Source organism: Gigantopelta aegis, chromosome 15, assembly GCF_016097555.1.
Source record: "Gigantopelta aegis isolate Gae_Host chromosome 15, Gae_host_genome, whole genome shotgun sequence".
NCBI classification, from domain to species: Eukaryota; Metazoa; Mollusca; class Gastropoda; order Neomphalida; family Peltospiridae; genus Gigantopelta; species Gigantopelta aegis.
Window position 1 is genome coordinate 23620168 of NC_054713.1, and position 27264 is coordinate 23647431.

The following is a 27264-nucleotide window of genomic DNA, read 5'->3' on the forward strand; positions in this document are numbered from 1 at the left end:
ATTAAATATATATTTTAGATAAAGAAACCAGAAAGACACAAGTGGTTTATTAAATATATTTTGGGTTTTTTTGGTTGCTATCTTTGTATATTCAGCTGGTCATAAAAAGCTGTATTTTCATAGCCATCAAAAGTGGGATGTGTCTTTAGGCATTAAACCCACCCCAGTTCATCCCTAAAAGATGAATTGATATATTTGTTCAACAACAACAAAAAAGGTATTAAAGAAAAATAGACAGACAGACAGACAGACAGAGACAAGGTTGACATATTACTAGTTTATCACAGAACATAATAAAACGTTGACTTTTTGGATAGACATGTAAACCGTCAAATGAATTATTTAATCAGCTGGTCTATATTCATCACATTATACTAGCTTTGGTTTCTCGAAACTAGTTCCATGCCAAGCAATTTAAAAGAAGTTATATTTGCTATTTGTATTCACAAAGGGGTGGGACGTAGCCCAGTGGTAAAGCGCACACCTGATGTACGGTCGGTCTTGGATCGATCCCCATTGGTGGGCGAATTGGGCTATTTCTTGCTCCAGCCAATGCACTACGACTGGTATATCAAAGGCCGTGGTATGTGCTATCCTGTCTTTGGATGGTGCATATAAAAAGATTCCTTGCTACTAATGAAACAAATGTAGCAGGTTTTCTTTCTAAGACTATGTCAAATATACAATATATTTGACATCCAATAGACGATGATTAATAAATCAATGTGCTCTAGTGATGTCGTTAAACAAACAAAAAAGTATTACATAATTGTTGAACGGCCTCTAAAATGACAAATTTCAGACCAGTTGTAAGATAACTTGGTATTCATGTTCGTACAGTCAAAATATTTTATTGCAGCAAATATCTTTCTCAACATACAAACTTACATTGGCGTATTCAGAGGGGTGGGGACATAGTGGTCATGACCCCCACAATCACCTCTTTTTATCACCACCACTTTTTTTTATAGTTTTCTGTCATCCCATTACAACTCATAGACATTTTGGTTGCACGCACATGCACGCATGCACGCACCCTGTGTGTGTGTGGCCATGAAATCCTGGCTACGCCAATATAAACTATGTCCAGAATGTATTTATCCGGCTTGTCTCCAATAAACTCTGCACTTTTTATTACCGGTAAATACTGGAAATGAATATCGGATGAATAAATGTTTAAACAAAAATAAATATTAGCAATTTAGACACATGGATGTATGAACAAACCGAAGTTTGCATTAATCATGCTAACAAATTAAACATGAACTTCATCATTATTCTATATAACGACAATTCTACGATAACTCGCGTGACATGCTCTACTGAATAACTATGATACATCAAGGTGTTCTTGTGTGCTTTACGATAAATCATACTGGCTAGTAGCTATGTAGAATATCTCCAACACATTAGACATTGGTGATGGGTTGGACAGGACAATCCCAAAAGAGTCAGTAACACATGTGACGTGGATCGGACAGTTTTGAAGTGTCATGGATTTCATTCAAAAAGTGTGCACAGATAACAAGTTTATGTCAAAGTGTCTTCATAGATGTAAAGATGGTCTACCCATACCTACCAACTTATTTCTGATGCCTTAATCACTATACCATATCTGAAATGAAAGTATTAACAGCAATTCTAATTTATACTTGTACATTACAAGATGGTGCCAAATACTGATGGTGTTATTCAACACATCACTACCACAGTACAAAGTAAAACGTCACTTCATATCATTTAACAGTTATTACCACAGTCACAGTGCTCACACAGTTGTGTGTTTTTTTTAGCAACACCACTGGTGCACATTGATTAATTAATCATCGGCTATTGGATGTCAAACATTTGGTAATTCTGACTTGTAGTCATCAGACGAAACCCGCTACATTTTTCCTAATGCAGCAAGGAATCTTTTATATGCACTTTGTCACAGACAAGAAAGCACATATCATGGCCTTTGTTCAGTTGTGGTGCATTGGTTGGAACGAGAAAAACCCAATCAGCTGAATGGATCCACCGAGATGGTTCGATCCTGCGACGCAAGCACCTCAAGCGAGCACTCAATTGACTGAGGTGCTCATTCAGATGCTGCATGAACCTTTACCTTGATCGTTGACACGTCCCACAAGGGGAAAGATCTCTCGATCAGCCAGTTTAGTGCTTGGGTCATAGGATTGAACCCACCATTGTTTGTACCAATCCAGCCTGGATACCAAGATCGGTATATTAAAGGCCGTGAAAAATGTAGTGTCTTTCCTCTGTGGACTAAGTATCATAATTAATAAATATTTGACATCCAATAGCCAATGATTAATAAATGTTCTCTGTTATTCTTTTTTTGGTACATTTGTTTTGGCCGCATGTGTGGGGGTTGTGTGTGTGTGTGTGTTCAGCGATAGAGTCAAAAGCAGACTCAAAAATGCTTTCATAATCTCTGACTAGCACTTGTAGATTCTGATAAAAACAAGGTTTGGTTGAGCTACCTCTTTTATTTTTTAAACTAATTATTGTAGACCAACACAAAATGACAACACCGATACTGCCACCTATAAATGATGCCTATATCCTACCTGTTCCTGTCTTTTTGCCAGGCAATATTAACACTGAAGCGGAAATTTAATCAAATTAATATATTTTTCAAAGAAAAACAAACTCTGGGGTTAATAGTTATATTGGTTTTCTATAACTGAAACAAAACTGAAGGATTTTAAATAGTTTATATCATACCCATATAAAAAAATATATATATAATAAAATAAAATAATTCCAACAGAAATGGTTTAATTAATAGTTTAATTACATTAATGTTTCTGATGCAAATAAAGAAACTCGTTTACCAACACTTGTGTGGAAGAAATATAAGATGGACGGAAAACAGACACACAACCTAGACAAACAAAATAGATAACTAGTAACACAAAATTGTATAGCAATTACAAAGAAGATGTTTCTATTTTAGTCCATTATAAACAAGGATTTACATTCCTTAAGTAAGTATCCCATATGTATGGCGAAATTACTGCTGAAATAGATATGTATGATTCCGGACAAATATATCTCAAAATCTACTTGTCCACCAATAATTTCACTTGTCCAAGTAAGTTGTTAGTTTTATTCAAATGCAAGGACATTAGTTTTTGATTGCTCAAAATGAAACTGCATTGAACATTTTCAGACCTGATTTTTCACTTGTCAGGACAAGCAGACAAGTGCTAATTTCAACCACTGTCATGTCCAAATGATTCTCTTTTTTTGTGGACGGTTATGCAGCAAATCAGTTTGCACTTTGCAGCGATTCCTGCTAGATAAGCACACGAATCACGTTACCATCATCAAAGCGGCATTGCACAACCATACATATTATCCCAGCCTTATTCCTGCGGTTATTCATACTTCACGTAAACTGAGGTTTCAAAACTAAACCGAAGGATGTTTCTGTAAGATGAAGTCAACATATTTAAGACTAACGTTTACTTCAGTGAAGTGATTACAGTGTTCGTTTCACTAACCTACACACTTTTATTTTAATAGTAACATCAATACAGCCATTGAAATTTAGAAAATTGCTCCAGCAAAAACAAATGCTGAGGTAAAAGCAGTTTGCTTCAGCTAGAATACACATTACCTCAGCATACATTTGTTAAATGACCATACAAGTATTCTTTAATGATAATAAAAAAAAGATTTTACATCAGCAATGTTAAATACTGAAGCGAAATGTGAGGGCTTCAATGGTGTTATGAAAGGTCGTCAATGGTAAAATGGACTTTTGTGTCAGTGGTGCTATGAATTGCCATGTCAGTAATTTTACTTATGGACTGTTAAATAAATCATCGTATCATACCACTGGTGTTACAGAATGTCAAATCTAATGCTATGGGCCGTTATCAATGGTGCAATGGACTGTTATGTCAGTCGGGCTATGGACCAACGTCTGGTGTGATGGACTGTCATGTCAGTAGTGCCATCAATTATGTCAGTGGAATGATTGTACAGATATTCATGCTGATGGTGCTATGGTATGTTATGTTTATGGTTCTATGGTCATGTTGATGATTCTATGGTCTGTGATGTTGATGGTTCTATGGACTGTCATGTTGATGGTTCTATGGTATGTTATGTTTATGGTTCTATGGTCATGTTGATGATTCTATGGTCTGTCATGTTGATGGTTCTATGGACTGTCATGTTGATGGTTCTATGGTCATGTTGATGATTCTATGGTCTGTGATGTTGATGGTTCTATGGTCTGTCATGTTGATGGTTCTATGGTCTGTCACGTTGATGGTTCTGTGGTCATGTTGATAATTCTATGGTCTGACATGTTGATGGTTATATGAACTGTCATGTTGATGATTCTATGATCTGTCACACTGATGGTTCTACGATATGTTGTGTTGATGGTTCTATGATCTGTCACGTTGATGGTTCTATGGTCTGTCATGTTGATGGTTCTATGATCTGTCACGTTGATGGTTCTACGATCTGTTGTGTTGATGGTTCTATGACCTGTCATGTTGATGGTTCTATGAACTGTCATGTTGATGGTTCTATGATCTGTCACGTTGATGGTTCTACGATCTGCTGTGTTGATGGTTCTATGACCTGTCATGTTGATGGTTCTATGAACTTTCATGTTAATGGTTCTATGATCTGTCACGTTGATGGTTCTACGATCTGTTGTGTTGATGGTTCTATGACTTGTCATGTTGATGGTTCTATGAACTGTCATGTTGATGGTTCTATGATCTGTCATGTTGATGGTTCTACGATCTGTTGTGTTGATGGTTCTATGATTTGCCATATAGATGGGTCTATGGTCTTGTCATTTTCATGGTTTTATGGTCTGTCATGTTGATGATTCTATGGTCTGTCATGTTGATGATTCTATGGTCTGTCATGTTGATGACATATGTGACATGAACATTCAACCGTTTAACAGAGAAAGGTGAAACAAATTACACACAAACAGATTAAGTGGTTCCCTCAAAGACATTCATAACATTCTGTCTACATCGCTTTCTGGTTAGCTATAGGTACATAACATTCTGGTTATCTATATAAACTACAATTTATTACACTGTGGTGGAAGAGATGCCCATGTGATATTTATCATCTCTTCACATGTGGAAATACATTTTTTGCGAGGTTATGACCTCTGATCACATGAGCAACGGTGTCACACAGTACAACTCCGCATAGATATTATGCGAAAAGTGTGCACATGGTTCTTTCATTTTATATTTTTAAATTGGAAAAATACTTGCCGTCAATTATTACAATTAATGTTAGCAGCATAATTTAACAAGAGGTTTTTTTAATAATTTAATTTAGCCTTGAATATGTTTACAATATTGTTTGTGTAAAAATCTTTGATAAATGTGTGGCATAGGAATGCAACGTTTCATTGATAAATAGTTAAATGAAGTAGCCATAACATGACGTCATTTCACTAAACGACATCATTTGGTAAGCGACATAATTTTCTCAGTATTTAATCTGCGCATTTTCATGTCTTGTTAAGTTATTTTGAAAATCATTTTGTGCGAATTTTATTCATTGATGTGCGGTATAATAAATAAAATACATTTGTTCCCGTGTGAGACAATTATATTACAACTCATTTAGTATTCTCTATGTACAAGTCAGTCTGGAATATTACAAGTTATCAAGTCACCCACTACTTTCATTCTTTCATTCATCAGGGCTCAAAATACTACAGTCCCAACTGATGTTGGCCTGCAGAAATCATTGTTGTATGGAACTTACGTTTGGTTGATTTGCCCAATGGTCTAAATATGTTTTTTTCTTTTCATAACTACAACTTACACATTTCAAAGTAAAATTAAGGTACACTTTTGGTGCTTGCCTTTTCATAGACACATGTACTTAATGTTACTTTTAGTTAGTGTATTTCCATTGTTCAGCTAAATGACACCAGTGAATATATCTCAAAAACCAAGCAGAGCTATATATTTTATATTATATATTGTGTTAAGGATAACTGTTTTGGTCTGTTTAATATATGAAAAGTAAATAAATATATTATACAACTCAATTTGATAGACATGATTGTTCCATTTTGTTACTTACATAATCAAGACAAAATACATGTGATAAATGATACTGTATTAAATTACTAAAAACATCAGTGTAATCATGTTTGATACGGCATGTTTGGAATTGGGCCAAACTTTTAGACAAAATTTAACCACTGTCACCCAAACCAACCCACCATTTTAGTAAGCTTACCAGTTTTTTTATAGCTTTATATGCATTAGATTGAAAAAAAATAATAATAAAGAAACGACGGAATGTTTCTTAAACCAAAAAAAGAAAGAATTATAGCCACAAACAAAATATATTTTCTGTACCTACAAGGTTACAGGTAACAACAGTTTTCAAGATAAGCCTCATCAATGTTTCTTCAATGAACAAACAGGAAGTACTATGAAAAATATGAAAACACTACTAAGTACTTAATCACATTTCAGATCACAAATGCTTGAGGAAACTCAACATGGTCCACAAAGAGCAATCTATACCTCGGACAGATTCATTACAATTCAGCTAGCTGTACATAACAAGTTTTTCTTGTAAAGAACTCAACACTACTGGATACCTATTGTGTTCAATGTTCTCAAACAAATCTTATGTTCACGTCAAAAACATGTCTGTAGATGCACCATGTAAAAAAATTATCTGATGAAACTTTGAGGTAAATAGTATTTGCTTTCAACACAGTAATTTCAAGTTGTTTTTCTGTAGTCTTTTTTCACTTGTTATTTTGTAAAAAGCTCAACACTTGAATACCTCTTCCCTTCATGTTCTCAATCTCATCTTATGTTGATGTAAAAAATCATTTGATGAAAATTGGAGGTAAACCGTATCCAGTTTTAGCACAGTAATTTCTAAAAAACAAATGTTACATAGTCTGTTTTTTCCATACGGAACTAGTCTTATGTAGATGTAAAAAATAATTTGATGACAATTGGAGGTTAACTGTATCCAAGTTTAACACAGTAATTTCTCCAAAACCAATGTTAAGTAGTCTGTGTTTTTCATTCCTACTGCTTGTATTACTATGTGATGGTCTGGCTACCACTGTTTCATGTTGTGGAAGAACCAGTCGAACTTGGTCGTCCACTGGTCACCGTACGCGTTGCGGAAGTGAGCTATGAAGTACTCGGCGGCATCCTGCGGCGATTTCTCGACGGCCAGAGTTTTGCGGATGTAGCCGATGTCGTCAAGAGACTGCAGCTCGGGGATCCCGCAAGACAACATCAGCGTGAACAGCGTGATGAAGAGGTTGGCATGTTTACGCAGAATGCTGAACGCCTTACAACACAGCTCCTGAAACCTGTAGGGAAACACCAGAGCAGAGCAATTTATTACATACCCATTTAATCTTACTATAGTAAACAGAGAATAACTAGTTAATGATGTCGGATATCTGCTTTATCCTGTGAAGGTAAGAATTTCTCGTTCGGCCTGATGATTATCTTTATCCTGCAGACCATAAAAATTAAGGAGAAAAGCTATAATTATTTCTGTTATTTCAGCCACATTGTACAGTGACCTAGAGGTTAAATGAGCAATTTTGTAATGTAGGCTATGTGTGTGATGTCAAAAGTCACATCCTGCTACTATACGGATATGACTTTGCTTTATCCGTCATCATATTCCATTAATAGAAAGAGTGGTTCCAGGATAAAATAATAGTAAAACGGACAATTCTGACTGTGCAATAATTTTTTTTTTTTTAGTGGACATGTGTCAAGACACAAAATCTTGCATGCGTAATACATGTTCACACGAATGACATCATGTCCCTAGCCAGGAATGACGTAATGTTACTAGCCAGGACGCTCAGCATAATTCAACCAACTTTGCAGACAAAGTACGTTTTGTTTTATTTAACTTTTGTTAATCATAATATATTTTGCCATGTTATTTATAATATTGTTGCACACTATAAACTTGTGCAATAATTTTGAGATAAAATTCAGTTTATTTGTAAAAATTACTTTCTGCCAAAAATTGTTGAAATTAGATCAAAAGCTGGAAAATGTTTGCTTAAACACACTGAGCACTTTGTTTTTGTAAGAACAGCCTAACATTTGACAATTGTTGCACATGGAAGAAAAGGACATTTTGTAAGAACAGCCCCAGTACATTGCTGAATGAGCAACTATTGGCACCTAACATGGTCACCGTTATACTTGGCCTAGACACCCCAGTATTGACACCTAACATGATCATTGTTATACCTGGCCTAGTGTAAGAAACACAAGCACATTGTTTACTTTGCAGGTATTTAGTATCTTAGCATTATATTTGGTCGAGTAATCAGAGTATTGGTTGTTAAAAGGTGTGTGTGTTTATTGGGGGTACGGGTTAAACTTAAAAGTACTGTTCTTTAGGTTATACATAGGTTCATTCAAGGTGCACTGGACAAAATGAAAAGACCCAACATTCAAATTCCATGCATCTTTGCATGAGATCCTACAGTATAAGTTTGAGGTCATGACTTTATATCTTTATACAGGTCAAGTTGAAATATTTTTAATGCTAATTAATGATTTTTACTTTTGAAATTCAACTTGTTTTGATGGCTGGTCCACTCCTTTGGCAATAACTCGGATGAAATCTTCAGTTAGTACGAATGGTACCCGTTCTCTATTGATCCCAAATTTCTTTTTCTTGTGGTCAAGAAAGTGACCGAAGTCAATATGGAATACCTGTAAAAACATGTTAATTTAACAATAATAAAAAATGTCAATTAAAAGTCCTGAAAAATACACATTACAAAAAAAAAAAAAAAAAAATCAAATATGTTTCACGATTCATTCACGAAATAAGTAATGGCTGGGTGGTGTGTTCACCCAGCTGTTTGACGTGGCTTGTAGTGTTCAATCACTTCAGTTTGCCCACAATGTGCCATCTCCAACAACACTGATTGTACGTGTATTAATAATAACACAGACGTCTTTCAAGATGCTATACTCATTGTTATACCTGGCCTAGTGTAACACTACATATATGGTTAAAAATATCTTGGTACATATCAAATTTATATGTCCCACTAAAAAGCCAAGTGGGACACAACACTTTGTGACTTCATTGATTGGCACACTACAACCTTACAGGAATGGCAACCAAACAAGTTGAGTGATATAAATTAAGCTCATGACAACAGAAAATTATTTTACTCGGAACATAAAAATTATACATAAATGGAAAGAAACTAATATTTTATTAAACGACACACTCAACACATTTTATTTACGGTTATATGGCATCAGACATACAGTTAAGGACAACACAGATTTTGAGAGGAAACCCGCTGTCGCCACTACATGGGCTACTCTTTCTGATTAGCAGCAAGGGATCTTTTATTTGCGCTTCCCACAGGCAGGATAGCACAAACCATGGCCTTTGTTGAACCAGTTATGGATCACTGGTCGGTGCAAGTGGTTTACACCTACCCATTGAGCCTTGTGGAGCACTCACTCAGGGTTTGGAGTCGGTATCTGGATTAAAAATCCCATGCCTCAACTGGGATCCGAACCCAGTACCTACCAGCCTGTAAACCGATGGCCTAACCACGACACCACCAAGGCCGGTACTACAAAATGGAAGCTCGTTTAAATATGTTATCTTCAAAAGCACCAAAATATTAATAAAAAAAGGTTTGTTTTGTTTAAGAACACCACTAGAGCACATTGATTTATTAATCATCGGCTACAGGATGTCAAACATTTGGAAACTCGCTATATGTTTCCATTAGTAACAAGGGATCTTTTATATGAACCATCCCACAGACAGGATAGCACATACCAGTTGAGGTGCAATAGTAATAACTATATTATTAACTACCGTGGTTTCTTTTAACATCATGCACCATTACAGGCTTTCTGCCAGAAAGAAATTGTTGGGTATGGCACTACAGAATGGAGTTTTTAGAATGCAGGTGTAAACGGCATCTGCAGTTGGTGGAGGGTCTAGGCCACCCCCAAAATGAAAATGTAATTTAGGATCCCTCAAGACACATTTTCCAGCCATCTGTGATACCAATTCCTTGGTCCTGATCACCATCATTCATGCACTCGAGTTGATATAAAAAATAAAATTCTTCCACATATGACGAAAATAGGTGTCCCAGCATTATAAATAAAATTAAATGTTTCAATATAATATATCCTACAGTAATGATATAAAGAATACTACATGAGTGGCCGTTAAATACCATTTATCTTACGAGTTGGTTTAATGTGCAAAAGCGAGTTGGATACATTTTTAAATGAGTTGTAAGATAAATGGTATGTTGTATTCAATTTCTTACATATCATGAAAAAACCTGTTTTAAAATGAATTTAAATGCTTTTTCCAACGAAAACCTATTGACAGCCCTTGTGTTTATAGTTAACTTGTGCATCAAAGACAAGTACATTTCAGGTTATCTTGTATGTTACAGAGTAATCGATTTGACTTCTTTTTTTTTTCACTGGATGGTATGGCACTGGTGACCTGGTCATCACCTAGGAGCAGCCAGTCTTATCTTAATGTACGTATATGTGTTAACAAGTATGTGTTATTAAAAATAACGAATTATGTTCTCACCAACAGTGATGTAAGAAAAGTCATTAATTTTGTCAAAAGGTCAACTAAAAAAAAATTAATCTGCCAAAAACCTTTTGGTATGGTGACATACCCACATTAATCTGCCAAAAACCTTTTGGTATGGTGACATACCCACATTAATCTGCCAAAAACCTTTTGGTATGGTGACATACCCACATTAATCTGCCAAAAACCTTTTGGTATGGTGACATACCCACATTAATCTGCCAAAAACCTTTTGGTATGGTGACATACCCACATTAATCTGCCAAAAACCTTTTGGTATGGTGACATACCCACATTTTGGGGGGGATGGTATTTTAGACATTTTACCTCCTGGCAGAAACCCTGCATTAAACACACATCATATGATTCAATTGTAGGAGCACTAAGGGAAGTAACTTGGTTAAAGTTCACACTCTATTTAAATACCTGTCCATCTTCAGTGACCATAATGTTGTCGGGATGACGATCTTTAATTCCTAACACAAACGTCGCTATGCAGTACCCGGCACAAGATCGAGTGAACGTATCAATGGCCTGCTCGTAGCTGGTGAGGAGGATAAAGAGAGACAAACAGAGATGTGTCAACTGTTTCAATTCTACATACATGATATTTATGTAATTAAAGTTTGTTTTCGTTAACACCACCACTAGAGCACATTGATCTATTTATCATCGGCTATTGGACGTCAAACATTTGGTATTTTCGACATTCAGTCTTAAGAGTTGAAACCTGCTACATTTTTTCATTAGTAGCGAGGGATCTTTTATATGCACCATCGCACAGACAGCATAGCACATACCACAGCCTTTAACATGCCAGTTGTGGTGCACTGGCTGGAACAAGAAAGTTATGTAATGAAAGAAATGAGTGAACACTTGATATTGTAGATGAAATTTAATTAATTACTGGCATGTTCATGTCTGCATGAAAAACAAAGATGTATCACTAACAATTAGGCTGCAGTCACTATTTGCTGATGTATTAGTGTCATTTCAGTAAAAAAAAGTTTGTTTTCTTTAAAAAGAAAGAAATGTTTTATTTAACGACACACTCAACACATTTTATTTACGGTTATATGACGTCAGACATATGGTTAAGGAACACACACATTTTGAGAGGAAACCCGCTGTCGCCACTACATGGGCTACTCTTTCCGATTAGCAGCAAGGGATCTTTTATTTGCACTTCCCACAGGCAAGATAGCACAAACCATGGCCTTTGTTGAACCAGTTATGGATCACTGGTCGGTGCAAGTGGTTTACACCTACCCATTGAGCCTTGCGGAGCACTCACTCAGGGTTTGGAGTCGGTATCTGGATTAAAAATCCCATGCCTCGACTGGGATCTGAACCTAGTACCTACCAGCCTGTAGACCGATGGCCTAACCACGACGCCACCGAGGCCGGTGTGTTTTCTTTAATGACACCACTAGAGCACATTGATTAATTAATCATTGGCTACTGGATGTCAAACATTGGATAATTCTGACACGAATAAAACATAAAAAGAAAAAGAAAAAAGATAAAATACTGGAACCGTGAACAATACTAAATAAATGTCTTTTAGTTTACAGTTAATTTCCTAATTTATAATTTTAAAACAATTAGGTACAACAATAAAATGTATATAGAATGTTTGTAAAATGTGAATTGCACATGTATGCTGATGTCAATCAAGTTTAAAGTAAAAGAAAGTTATGACCACATTGTCTGGTGTTCCAAAACAAAACAACATCAAAACAAAATCAGCTTGTAATGACAGTAAAACTTGCTTTCAAACATAGTATAATCTAGATTCTATTTATTTATTTTTATTATTTTATTATTATATTTTTTATTGTTTTGCAGTCTAGAGCTATTCCTCAAGTTATTTTATTTTTAAATGCCCACTTTAGCCTTTATTGAACACGTGTTATTTGTAATCAGTGACGGCCATGTTGACTGCCTGTCACCCTGGTTAGGGACACATCTATCTGTAACAGGGATACTGTGAATAATAAAAGAAAATGTATAAAGTTAAACTGTACTTGTTCTGGTTGTTTTCTTTGATCCACCGATGAAGCTGTGAAGGAGTCCATCTGGATGGTGGCACGTGATCCACCTTTCTTCTGTATCGACGTGATGGTTTTCGCTTTCTTCACAATTTCTATCAGCCCAACACTCTTTCCCGTTGACAGACACCCATATGGAATCAATCTGAATACAAATGTTGTTTTGTTTAGAATCATTACTACACCGGCGTTCTCATTATGTCATTTGTCACACCGACTTGTCGCATGCGACTTGAATCGTGTGTGTGGGAAGACGTGACATAAAACAAAGCTCGTCAGTTTAAAAATATTTTGTGGGAAATGTAAGTGCATACAAATTTTCACCCAAATAAAGAAAACATGAATGTAGACAATTTACTAATAGTATGATGTAACAAAACAATTATTGACCACATCTGGACCATAACAGGTTTTATGGACTCATGAGATCCACAGTTGACAATGTTATAAGAAAACCAAAAAACCCAGAGGTGACAAAACTGAACGACTAAACTTTAATGTGATTTGATTGGCCATAATAGACCCCAATACCAGATATCACCAGCCTGCGAGGCAAACTCTTAACAGACTCCAATACCATGCATCACCAGTCTGCAAGGCAAACTCTTAATAGACCCCAATACCATGCATCACCAGCCTGCAAGGCAAACTCTTAATAGACCCTAATGCCATGCATCACCAGATATTGTAGTTCAGTCAACCAGTAGAAAGATGCTAGAAAGATGCCAGAAAGCCGTTTAGCACACGTACCCTAGAAGGTAATCTGTCATATTTATTGGTTAATTTGTCTTATCATTTATGAGGAGACGGTCATTGCTACTTGTTCATTACATCATTCCATAATAAAAGGTAGTAGGTGACGTCAAGTAATATGTGACACTGCATGCATTCCTTCAGACGTAATACATATCAGCTATGAGCAGGGTCATGATGTTATGGTACAAAAATAAAATGCAATGAATTTTATAATAATTATACTAAAATTATAGAACTGATTGAAGTAGAAAATAATTCTGGCACTCGTCCTTTTGTAGATGGTTTTTTCCCCCCCACCCCGACGCTTCAAGAAAATCAATCCCTGCAGCTCACTATAAGTAGGACTAAACCAAATAACTTTTGATAGCGCAGTTAATACCACAAGTCTCGTTATAGGTGAAAACTTTGAGTGTGTTTGTCATAAAAACAATTAGTTTCATCTGGGCAAAAACTGCATGCAATTTCATCTAGCACCACTGTGTCATGTAGTCTTGTGCTTGAAACATGTATTGAATACCTGTCAAAAAAAAAAAGTACTAAAATTTTGTGCAGAACTAGGGTAGTCATAGACGCTACCCGTTATCTCTGAAATGAGCAGCTTAACCCCAACTGCTTTCTGATTTACTTTAAGGGTGAGGGGTGATAGTATTTATATCCATGGGGTGGTAGGATTTATATATGTGGTGTATATTGATCAATTGATATGTTGAAAGTAGGAGTTTTAGCCACATATGTTACTACTGTCATCTATGGTATTTCATTTGGTGGCATACATCCTAAAGCTCTCTCCTGGGACTGATTTTCCTCAGACTCATGTCAGAAAGATCATCTCCAAAAGGACTCATGCCAGAAACTATTATTATGACTGTACGCCTGGAGCCCAGTATCATCTTACTTGAGATCAAGGCCTTCATTCTTCCAGATGGAGTCCATGATTCGAATCACCTGTAGGGTGAGCATGTCCTGGCGCAGATCTGAAACACAATAACACACAAATATTCATCTCGGCCTTTAGAGATCTGAAACACAATAACACACAAATATTCATCTTGGCCTTTAGAAATCTGAAACACAATAACACACAAATATTCATCTCGGCCTTTAGAGATCTGAAATACACAAATATTCATCTCGGCCTTTAGAGATCTAACACACAAATATTCATCTCAGCCTTTAGAGATCTGAAACACACAAATATTCATCTCGGCCTTTAGAGATCTGAAACACAATAACACACAAATATTCATCTCGGCCTTTAGAAATCTAAACACAATAACACACAAATATTCATCTCGGCCTTTAGAGATCTGAAACACAATAACACACAAATATTCATCTCGGCCTTTAGAAATCTGAAACACAATAACGCACAAATATTCATCTCGGCCTTTAGAGATCTGAAACACACAAATATTCATCTCAGCCTTTAGAGATCTGAAACACAATAACACACAAATATTCATCTCGGCCTTTAGAAATCTAAAACACAATAACACACAAATGTTCATCTCAGTCTTTAGAGATCTGAAACACAATAACACACAAATATTCATCTCAGCCTTTAGAGATCTCAAACACAATAACACACAAATATTCAATATTCATCTCAGCCTTTAGAAATCTCAAACACAATAACACACAAATATTCATCTCAGCCTTTAGAGATCTCAAACACAATAACACACAAATATTCATCTCAGTCTTTAGAGATCTGAAACACTATAACACACAAATATTCATCTCGGCCTTTAGCGATCTCAAACAGAATAACACAAATATTCATCTTTGCCTTTAGAGATCTGAAACACGATAACACACAAATATTCATCTCAACCTTTAGAGATCTGAAACACAATAACACACAAATATTCATCTCGGGCTTTAGAGATCTGAAACACAATAACACACAAATATTCATCTCGACCTTTAGAAATCTGAAACACAATAACACACAAATATTCATCTCAGCCTTTAGAAATCTGAAACACAATAACACACAAATATTCATCTCGACCTTTAGAAATCTGAAACACAATAACACATAAATATTTATCTCGGCCTTTAGAAATCTGAAACACAATAACACACAAATATTCACAGGCTTTAGGGTTCTCAAACATGTATCACAAACCTAACAAGCAGAAACTTTACACCAGAATTGTGTAAATATCTGGAAGTTTGTAACGTTGTTTTTATGTTTTTGTATAAAATGTTCCTATCACGTAAAACATTCCAGGGTTTTAGCATCGAGTTGAGCCCCCAAATGTTACTGACATAACCAACCAGAAATAAATAAATATCGTAAATGTTTTTTAACTTAATTCTATTCAGTGTTCAAATTGTAGTCTCAGACACAACTACCATCAACCAGTTGATAATGTCAGATAAGCGAATATAATGTCGCAACTTTATTCTTCAGATATTTTCATCTGTGAATGGAGTTCTAGATAATGTTCTTAATAGTGAAAAATTAACACTGCATTACTAAGTGGATAATTGACTAATAACATTGTGGCAGGTTTGAATAAGCAATTCAGGTGGCATGAAGACCACCCCCATAGCTGCAATGGAGAAGATGGCCGGCCTACTCTCACTCAAAGAGAGAAGAGATGAGAAGATCCTGAGACAAAGTGAAAAAATGATGAGGCTTCCATCTCGCCCACTGCACTCCAAGCTCCAATCTCTGATCAAGAACCGCATCAAACGGCGGAGTCCAAATCACCTGATTAAGGCTCTTCAGAAAAAACATGGTGAACATCTCCCGCTCAAAAACCAACAACAGGAAGTGCTCCAATACTATGAGGAATGGTCAGTGGATATCCCACCTGTCATCCTTGACGTTCATGGAGTCGGAGCAAATGAAGACCACGCAGCAGTAGAACTGAAATCCCTGACCCTTGAAATGCTGGACAGGGACTACCCACCCACCACCTGGACTCGAGTCTACACAGATGGCTCTGCAGAAAATGCTGTGCGAAATGGGGGAGGTGGTGTCTACATACAGTATCCTGACGGCAGCTCTGACACCAAGTCTGTCGCCACTGGTCAGTTCTCCACCAACTTCAGAGCTGAAACCTGCGCTCAGATCATGAATGGAAGAGACGACCCATTTTCTCACAGTCTTCCTCACTGATTGCCGAGCCCTTCTCCAGAGTCTTCAGTCCACACAGATAGACCAGATCCTCCAGGATACCAGAAGGGAACTCCAAACACTGGGCTCCAAAACAAAACTGGTGTTACAGTGGATCCCCTCCCACTGTGGTGTTATGGGCAATAAAAAAGCTGACAGACTCTGCAAGCTGGGCAGCAAACAGGAGCAAACTGCCCACCAAATGTCATATGGTGAAGTCAAGACCCTTCTAAAAAACCACTTCAAGAACATGTGGAGGCAGCGTCTGCAGATAGGGCCTCAAGGGAATGGCATCTACCAGCTGAACAGGTCACAACAGGTCACCATCTTCAGGCTAAGAACAGGACATTGTCAGCTCCTCTCGCATCTCTTCAGGCTGAAAATCTCTCACATGGACGAGTGCCCATGTGGCACTGGTCCACAGACACCAGCCCACATTCTCCAGTCATGTCCCACCTTTGACACTCTGCGACAGCAAACGTGGCCCAGTGCAGTGGACCTAAGGGAGAAGCTGTGGGGACCAGTGACATTGCAAAAGCTGACTGCGGACTTCGTCCACAATACCGGGCTACCCATCTAACATGGTCGGGATCGCAGAAGAAGAAGCATAAGCAATTCCATATTGGGGACAGCCTAAAACCACATAAGTACATGAAAGGTCTAGCAACAAAATGAAACTTATTACCATCTCCGTTTTTAAACATCAGTTTGATGTCCTTCTCAGCAATGTCGGCCATAGCATCCGGATTGTGCCACATTAACCACAGGGGGCGCTTCTTTGATGACATCACCAAGCATCCCTCAGGACTATAAATATCAAACACTAATGATAAAACAAACAAAATTAATACAGTATTAAAAATTGAGATTGAAAAAATTAAGTAAAAGTCCATGCATCTTTCTAACAGAGGGATCTGGATGCAGCCCGGTGATAAAGTGATTACTCACGGGTTCTAGAATTTTTATAAAATCCACTATATATGGGAGTGAGGCTACCATAATCTAGAAGCCCTAGCTCACTTAATGTGCAGTTGGTTTTGGATCGATCCCTGTCAGTGGGCTCATTGGGTATTTCTCGTTTCAGCCAGTAAACGACGACTGGTATATCAAAGGTTGTGGTATGTGCCATCCTGTCTGTGGGATGGTGCACATGTAGCGGGTTTCCTCTCTAAGACTATATACCAAATGTTTGACATCCAATAGCCGATGATTAATAAATCAATGTGCTCCAGTGGTGTCGTTAAACAAAACAGACTATCAGTGGAAACGTGATCATTGTAAGGAATGTGACTGTACAATATAATATAACTTTACTTACACAATTTCCCCAAGGATGTTTGCTATATTGAGCGGGGAATTAAAGTTTTGAATGGCTTCCTGGTAGTCTGGTTGTTGAAGCTGTCCATGGAGGAACTTCGTTTGATCAATGGACTGCAATACACAATTAAAATGTTTTATAACTTTACCTGAAATTATAAACAATTCTTACAGTTATAAATAATACACCATTAAAGTTCAAAATGTGCATTAATTATTTGTTTTCATCCTTATTGTGATTCATATTTCATAATGAATACATTTTCTGCAATTTGTGGACATCAATTAAAATCCAGCAAATTGTATAAACGATACAGCATAAAGTTTGCCATTCTAGACTTACACCCTGGATTTCTGAAAAGATCATGTTGTGTGAAATCTTGTACTAACACACTTACACTTTAGATCTCTGAAATGATTATGTTGTGTGAATTGCTGTACTAACACACTTACACCCTGGATCTCTGAAATGGTCATGTTGTGTGAAATCCTGTACTAACACACTTACACCCTGGATCTCTGAAATGATCATGTGTGAAATCCTGTACTAACACACTTACACCCTGGATCTCTGAAATGATCATGTGTGAAATCCTGTACTAACACACTTACACCCTGGATCTCTGAAATGATCATGTTGTGTAAAATCTTGTACTAACATTTACACCCTGGATCTCTGAAATGATCATGTGTGAAATCTTGTACTAACACAGTTACACACTTGATCTCTGAAATGATTATGTTGTGTGAAATCCTGTACTAACACACTTACACCCTGGATCTCTGAAATGATCATGTTGTGTGAAATCCTGTACTAACACACTTACACCCTGGATCTCTGAAATGATCATGTGTGAAATCCTGTACTAACACACTTACACCCTGGATCTCTGAAATGATCATGTTGTGTGAAATCTTGTACTAACACTTACACCCTGGATCTCTGAAATGATCATGCTGTGTGAAATCTTGTACTAATTCAGTTACACACTTGATCTCTGAAATGATCATGTGTGAAATCCTGTACTAACACACTTACACTGTATCTCTGAAATGATCACGTTGTGTGAAATCCTGTACTAACACACTTACACGCTGGATATCTGAAATGATCATGTTGTGTGAAATCCTATACTAACACAGTAACACGCTGGATCTCTGAAATTATCATGTCGTGTGAAATCCTGTACTAACACACTTACACCCTGGATCTCTGAGATGATCATGTTGTGTTAAATCCTGTACTAACACACTTACACCCTGTATCTCTGAGATGATCATGTTGTGTGAAATCCTGTACTAAAACACTTACACCTGTATCTCTGAGATGTTCATGTTGTGTGAAATCCTGTACTAACACACTTACTCTGGATCTCTGAAATGATCATGTTGTGTGAAATCCTGTACTAACACACTTACACCCTACCCTGTATCTCTGAGATGATCATGTTGTGTGAAATCCTGTACTAACACACTTACACTGTATCTCTGAGATGATCATGGTGTGTGAAATCCTGTACTAACAAACTTACACCCTGGATCTCTGAAATGATCATGTTGTGTGAAATCTTGTACTAACATTTACACCCTGGATCTCTGAAATGATCATGTTGTGTGAAAGCTTGTACTAACACAGTTACACACTTGATCTCTGAAATGATCATGTTGTGTGAAATCCTGTACTAACACACTTACACTGTATCTCTGAAATGATCACGTTGTGTGAAATCCTGTACTAACACACTTACATGCTGGATATCTGAAATGATCATGTTGTGTGAAATCCTATACTAACACACTTACACGCTGGATCTCTGAAATTATCATGTCGTGTGAAATCCTGTACTAACACACTTACACTGTATCTCTGAAATGATCATGGTGTGTGAAATCCTGTACTAACACAGTAACACGCTGGATCTCTGAAATTATCATGTCGTGTGAAATCTGTACTAACATATTTACACTCTAGATCTCTGAAATGACCATGTTGTGTGAAATCTTATACTAACACACTTACACCATGTATCTCTGAGATGATCATGGTGTGTGAAATCCTGTACTAACACACTTACACTGTATCTCTGAGATGATCATGGTGTGTGAAATCCTGTACTAACAAACTTACACCCTGGATCTCTGAAATGATCATGTTGTGTGAAATCTTGTACTAACATTTACACCCTGGATCTCTGAAATGATCATGTTGTGTGAAAGCTTGTACTAACACAGTTACACACTTGATCTCTGAAATGATCATGTTGTGTGAAATCCTGTACTAACACACTTACACTGTATCTCTGAAATGATCACGTTGTGTGAAATCCTGTACTAACACACTTACATGCTGGATATCTGAAATGATCATGTTGTGTGAAATCCTATACTAACACACTTACACGCTGGATCTCTGAAATTATCATGTCGTGTGAAATCCTGTACTAACACACTTACACTGTATCTCTGAAATGATCATGGTGTGTGAAATCCTGTACTAACACAGTAACACGCTGGATCTCTGAAATTATCATGTCGTGTGAAATCTGTACTAACATATTTACACTCTAGATCTCTGAAATGACCATGTTGTGTGAAATCTTATACTAACACACTTACACCATGTATCTCTGAGATGATCATGGTGTGTGAAATCCTGTACTAACACACTTACACTCTGGATCTCTGAAATGATCATGTTGTGTGAAATCCTGTACTAACACACTTACTCTGGATCTCTGAAATGATCATGTTGTGTGAAATCCTGTACTAACACACTTACACCCTGTACCTCTGAGATGATCATGTTGTGTGAAATCCTGTACTAACACACTTACACTGGATCTCTGAAATGATCATGTTGTGTGAAATCCTGTACTAACACACTTACACCATGTATCTCTGAAATGATCATGTTGTGTGAAATCCTGTACTAACACACTTACACCCTGTATCTCTGAGATGATCATGTTTGTGAGTTTTGTCAGTTTATCGAGAGCCTCCACCTGGCGCGACAGAGTCTTCAAAAACTGACCACATCCTCGGCAGTACGCTTCGAGGATCAACCCAAATCGAAGTCGAATTGATGTCTGGTGCATCTCAGATCTGAAAGTTGAAATGAAAATAAGGTAAGTGAAATCAGCACTAAACTCTAAACGTAAAGAAATCTTAGGTAGAAGTAAGAAAGGTAAACAAAAGGAATATTTGTTTAAAAACACCTCAGCACCTTTATTGTGTAAACCTTGTGGTTATTTAAATATCTGGCCTGGGCCCCGTTCCATGAACGAATTGTAGCTAAGGTTAATTGTAGTGATTTAAGGTGAGTTTTACAACTGGTACCGTAAACTTTACAGCCCTTCCACAAAGCAATCTTACGGTAGTCGTAAGTGTCCTTTAATTATTAATAGATTCTTTGTAAAGAAGTGCGAATTAGTTAAATAATAAATTGTTTACCGACTTTTAGGAACATGTTGGATGTATTCATTGGTATGGGACAACCATGAAGTAACTTTGTCAATTTATTCGGTAAGCGATAATTGCCGAATGCATAAGACATGAGAATTATCTCCCTTATTTTCGTGTGAAGGTCGTTAGGCCTAGACTGTTTTTCATTGATCACAGAGTTTCATAAAAGGTATTTGGTATATATTAGATCCATTTTTACACAAAGAGTTAGTATCCTTCTTAGAAAATCATCATCTAACTGCCATTTGACAGCTACGTTTAGTGGCTTACAACTGCCTCGTACCAATTGTAAATTTTCACTGTAATTTACGACGATAGTAAGCTATGCTGCATCGTGGAATGGGCCGACGATCGTAGAAAAAATGTAAGGTCTTGATGGTAGGTATTTACAACAATAGTAGGGCTAAGATCGCTTCATGGAATGGGGCCCTGGTGCTTATAAAACTGTAGAGTCTGAAACACTAATGTCATGACAACGCCATATAAATGGTATGCATGTGATGTCATTAAATACTGAGTTTGGACAGTGGTTTGAGGTCGATCTCCAACAGTGGGCTCACTGGGCTATTTCTCGTTCCAGCTAGTGCACCATGACTGGTATATTAAAGTGCGAGTGCGAATAATTTTTACATGCTCATATACCACTAGAGTTTCGAGCATGTCCGTCCCGGGGCCTGTCTCTGGATAGCCAGGGGCTTGTCCAGGGACAGAAAAAAATTAATCGGACAATTTTGAAATTTACATCCAAAAATTAAATAGTGGGCCTTTAAAATTTAAAATCTCTAATTAATATAATTAATAAAGAAAATTCTACTCATTAAATTTGGTTGCTAAATTAGATTGGGTGGTCAAAAAGAAATTAGATACGATCGGTGGCCTGACTCGGGATGGAGAGGAGAGGGGGGGGGGGGGGGGGGGGGTAAAGGTTGTGGTATATGCCATCCTGTCTGTGCAATGGTGCATATAAAAGATCCCTTGCTACTAATGGAAAATGTAGTGGGTTTCACCTCTAAAACTATATATGTCAAAATGACCAAATGTTTGACATCCAATAGTCGATGGTTAATAAATCAATGTTCTCTAGTGGTGTCATTAAACAAAACAAACAATCAATTCTGCAAACCATTCTTCTTGATGGCTTTGTCTGATGGTAAACTATACATCAAGACCAGCAACAGATAGAGTTAGAAACTTTTTAAAGGAGTACTTCAAACACAGCTTACTTTAGATGCCAGAAGAAAAAGTTTCCAATTCTTTGACTAAGCAGAGCTCGCTTCAAGAGAAACTTCGTCATTGGACTATCCAGGTAGGGTTCAAACTTCAGTGCCTGCAAAATAACAAGATAACTGCTAATATCCCAATACTTGGACTGTCCAGGTAGGGTTCATACTTCAGTGCCTGCAAATAACAAGATAACTGCTAATATCCCAATACTTGGACTATCCAGGTAGGGTTCATACTTTAGTGCCTGCAAATAACAAGATAACTGCTAATATCCCAATACTTGGACTATCCAGGTAGGGTTCATACTTTAGTGCCTGCAAATAACAAGATAACTGCTAATATCCCAATACTTGGACTGTCCAGGTAGGGTTCATACTTTAGTGCCTGCAAATAACAAGATAACTGCTAATATCCCAATACTTGGACTGTCCAGGTAGGGTTCATACTTTAGTGCCTGCAAATAACAAGATAACTGCTAACATCCCAATACTTGGACTGTCCAGGTAGGGTTCATACTTTAGTGCCTGCAAATAACAAGATAACTGCTAATATCCCAATACTTGGACTGTCCAGGTAGGGTTCATACTTTAGTGCCTGCAAATAACAAGATAACTGCTAATATTCCAATACTTGGACTGTCCAGGTAGGGTTCATACTTTAGTGCCTGCAAATAACAAGATAACTGCTAATATCCCAATACTTGGACTGTCCAGGTAGGGTTCATACTTTAGTGCCTGCAAATAATAACATAACTGCTAACATCCCAATACATACAAGAAACATTCAACCGCATGTAGAAAATATAATGCTCTAAAACAAAAGTAAAAAAACCAATGTAAAATACTCTATTAGATTCTATGCTAAAAAACAACAACATACAAACTTCTTTAATGCCTATTAAATATGAAAAGGTCCATATTAAAATAACACTACTTTTAAAACAAAGTTCTTGTATCATCAACAAAATATATATGCAATTCTAAGGTGTGCACCAACTGCCTTGTCTTTATACCTGCATGATGACGACAACCTATTTGTAATCAATTATCAAACCTAACAGACATACCTGTGTTTATACTTCCATGATGACAACAACCTATTTGTAATCAATTATCAAACCTAACAGACATACCTGTGTTTATACCTCCATGATCACGACAACCTATTTGTAATCAAGTATCAAACCTAACAGACATACCTGTATTTATACCTCCATGATGACAACAATCTATTTTTAATCAATCGTCAAACATAACAGACATACCTGTGTTTATACCTCCATGATGACAACAATCTATTTTTAATCAATCGTCAAACCTAACAGACATACCTGTGTTTATACCTCCATGATGACAACAATCTATTTTTAATCAATCGTCAAACCTAACAGACATACCTGTGTTTATATCTCCATGATGACAACAACCTATTTGTAATCAAGTATCAAACCTAACAGACATACCTGTGTTTATATCTCCATGATGACAACAATCTATTTTTAATCAATCATCAAACCTAACAGACATACCTGTGTTTATACCTCCATGATGACAACAATCTATTTTTAATCAATCGTCAAACATAACAGACATACCTGTGTTTATACCTCCATGATGACAACAATCTATTTTTAATCAATCGTCAAACCTAACAGACATACCTGTGTTTATACCTCCATGATGACAACAATCTATTTTAATCAATTTTAATCAATCGTCAAACCTAACAGACATACCTGTGTTTATATCTCCATGATGACAACAACCTATTTGTAATCAATCATCAAACCTAACAGTCATACCTGCACCAACTGTCTTTATACCTCCATGATGCTGACAACCTATTTGTAATCAATCGTCAAACCTAACAGACATACCTGTGTTTATACCTCCATGATGACGACAACCTATTTGTAATCAATCATCAAACCTAACAGACATACCTGTGTTTATACTTCCATGATGACAACAACCTATTTGTAATCAATCGTCAAACCTAACAGACATACCTGTGTTTATACCTCCATGATGACGACAACCTATTTGTAATCAACCGTCAAACCTAACAGACATACCTGCACCAACTGTCTTTATACCTCCATGATGACGACAACCTATTTGTAATCAATCGTCAAACCTAACAGACATACCTGTGTTTATACTTCCAAGATGACGACAACCTATTTGTAATCAATCGTCAAACCTAACAGACATACCTGTGTTTATACCTCCATGATGACAACAACCTATTTGTAATCAATCGTCAAATCTAACAGACATACCTGTGTTTATACCTCCATGATGACAACAACCTATTTGTAATCAACCGTCAAACATAACAGACATACCTGCACCAACTGTCTTTATACCTCCATGATGACGACAACCTATTTGTAATCAATCGTTTAACCTAACAGACATACCTGCACCAACTGTCTTTATACCTCCATGATGACGACAACCTATTTGTAATCAATCGTTTAACCTAACAGTCATACCTGCACCAACTGTCTTTATACCTCCATGATGACGACAACCTATTTGTAATCAATCGTCAAACCTAACAGACATACCTGTGTTTATACTTCCAACATGACGACAACCTATTTGTAATCAATCGTCAAACCTAACACACATACCTGTGTTTATACCTCCATGATGACGACAACCTATTTGTAATCAATTATCAAACCTAACAGACATACCTGTGTTTATACCTCCATGATGACGACAACCTATTTGTAATCAACCGTCAAACCTAACAGACATACCTGTGTTTATACTTCCAAGATGACGACAACCTATTTGTAATCAATTATCAAACCTAACAGACATACCTGTGTTTATACCTCCATGATGACGACAACCTATTTGTAATCAATTATCAAACCTAACAAACATACCTGTGTTTATACCTCCATGACGACAACCTATTTGTAATCAACCGTCAAACCTAACAGACATACCTGCACCAACTGTCTTTATACCTCCATGATGATGACAACCTATTTGTAATCAATCGTCAAACCTAACAGACATACCTGTGTTTATACTTCCATGATGACAACAACCTATTTGTAATCAATCGTCAAACCTAACAGACATACCTGTGTTTATATCTCCATGATGACAACAACCTATTTGTAATCAATCATCAAACCTAACAGTCATACCTGCACCAACTGTCTTTATACCTCCATGATGACGACAACCTATTTGTAATCAATCGTCAAACCTAACAGACATACCTGTGTTTATACCTCCATGATGACGACAACCTATTTGTAATCAATCATCAAACCTAACAGACATACCTGTGTTTATACTTCCATGATGACAACAACCTATTTGTAATCAATCGTCAAACCTAACAGACATACCTGTGTTTATACCTCCATGATGACGACAACCTATTTGTAATCAACCGTCAAACCTAACAGACATACCTGCACCAACTGTCTTTATACCTCCATGATGACGACAACCTATTTGTAATCAATCGTCAAACCTAACAGACATACCTGTGTTTATACTTCCAAGATGACGACAACCTATTTGTAATCAATCGTCAAACCTAACAGACATACCTGTGTTTATACCTCCATGATGACAACAACCTATTTGTAATCAATCGTCAAATCTAACAGACATACCTGTGTTTATACCTCCATGATGACAACAACCTATTTGTAATCAACCGTCAAACCTAACAGACATACCTGCACCAACTGTCTTTATACCTCCATGATGACGACAACCTATTTGTAATCAATCGTTTAACCTAACAGACATACCTGCACCAACTGTCTTTATACCTCCATGATGACGACAACCTATTTGTAATCAATCGTTTAACCTAACAGTCATACCTGCACCAACTGTCTTTATACCTCCATGATGACGACAACCTATTTGTAATCAATCGTCAAACCTAACAGACATACCTGTGTTTATACTTCCAACATGACGACAACCTATTTGTAATCAATCGTCAAACCTAACACACATACCTGTGTTTATACCTCCATGATGACGACAACCTATTTGTAATCAATTATCAAACTTAACAGACATACCTGTGTTTATACCTCCATGATGACGACAACCTATTTGTAATCAACCGTCAAACCTAACAGACATACCTGTGTTTATACTTCCAAGATGACGACAACCTATTTGTAATCAATTATCAAACCTAACAGACATACCTGTGTTTATACCTCCATGATGACGACAACCTATTTGTAATCAATTATCAAACCTAACAAACATACCTGTGTTTATACCTCCATGATGACGACAACCTATTTGTAATCAATTATCAAACCTAACAAACATACCTGTGTTTATACCTCCATGATGATGACAACCTATTTGTAATCAATCGTCAAACCTAAAAGACATACCTGTGTTTATACTTCCATGATGACAACAACCTATTTGTAATCAATCGTCAAACCTAACAGACATACCTGTGTTTATACCTCCATGATGACGACAACCTATTTGTAATCAACCGTTTAACCTAACAGACATACCTGCACCAACTGTCTTTATACCTCCATGATGACGACAACCTATTTGTAATCAATCGTTTAACCTAACAGACATACCTGCACCAACTGTCTTTATACCTCCATGATGACGACAACCTATTTGTAATCAACCGTCAAACCTAACAGACATACCTGTG

General features: G+C 36.8%; 1 protein-coding gene across 1 annotated transcript in view; it reads right to left on the reverse strand.

The window, feature by feature from the left end:
* Nucleotides 1-2782: 2782 nt before the first annotated feature.
* Nucleotides 2783-27264, reverse strand: part of LOC121389862 (phosphatidylinositol 4,5-bisphosphate 3-kinase catalytic subunit alpha isoform-like) — a 54317-nt gene continuing 29835 nt past the window's right edge. Inside the window, 10 exon segments of the mRNA XM_041521510.1 lie at nt 2783-7363; nt 8593-8744; nt 11059-11176; nt 12660-12700; nt 12702-12828; nt 14335-14413; nt 17255-17376; nt 17888-18000; nt 20829-20988; nt 22572-22675. Of these exon segments, the coding sequence (XP_041377444.1) occupies nt 7102-7363; nt 8593-8744; nt 11059-11176; nt 12660-12700; nt 12702-12828; nt 14335-14413; nt 17255-17376; nt 17888-18000; nt 20829-20988; nt 22572-22675 (1278 nt within the window). The 3' untranslated portion in view covers nt 2783-7101.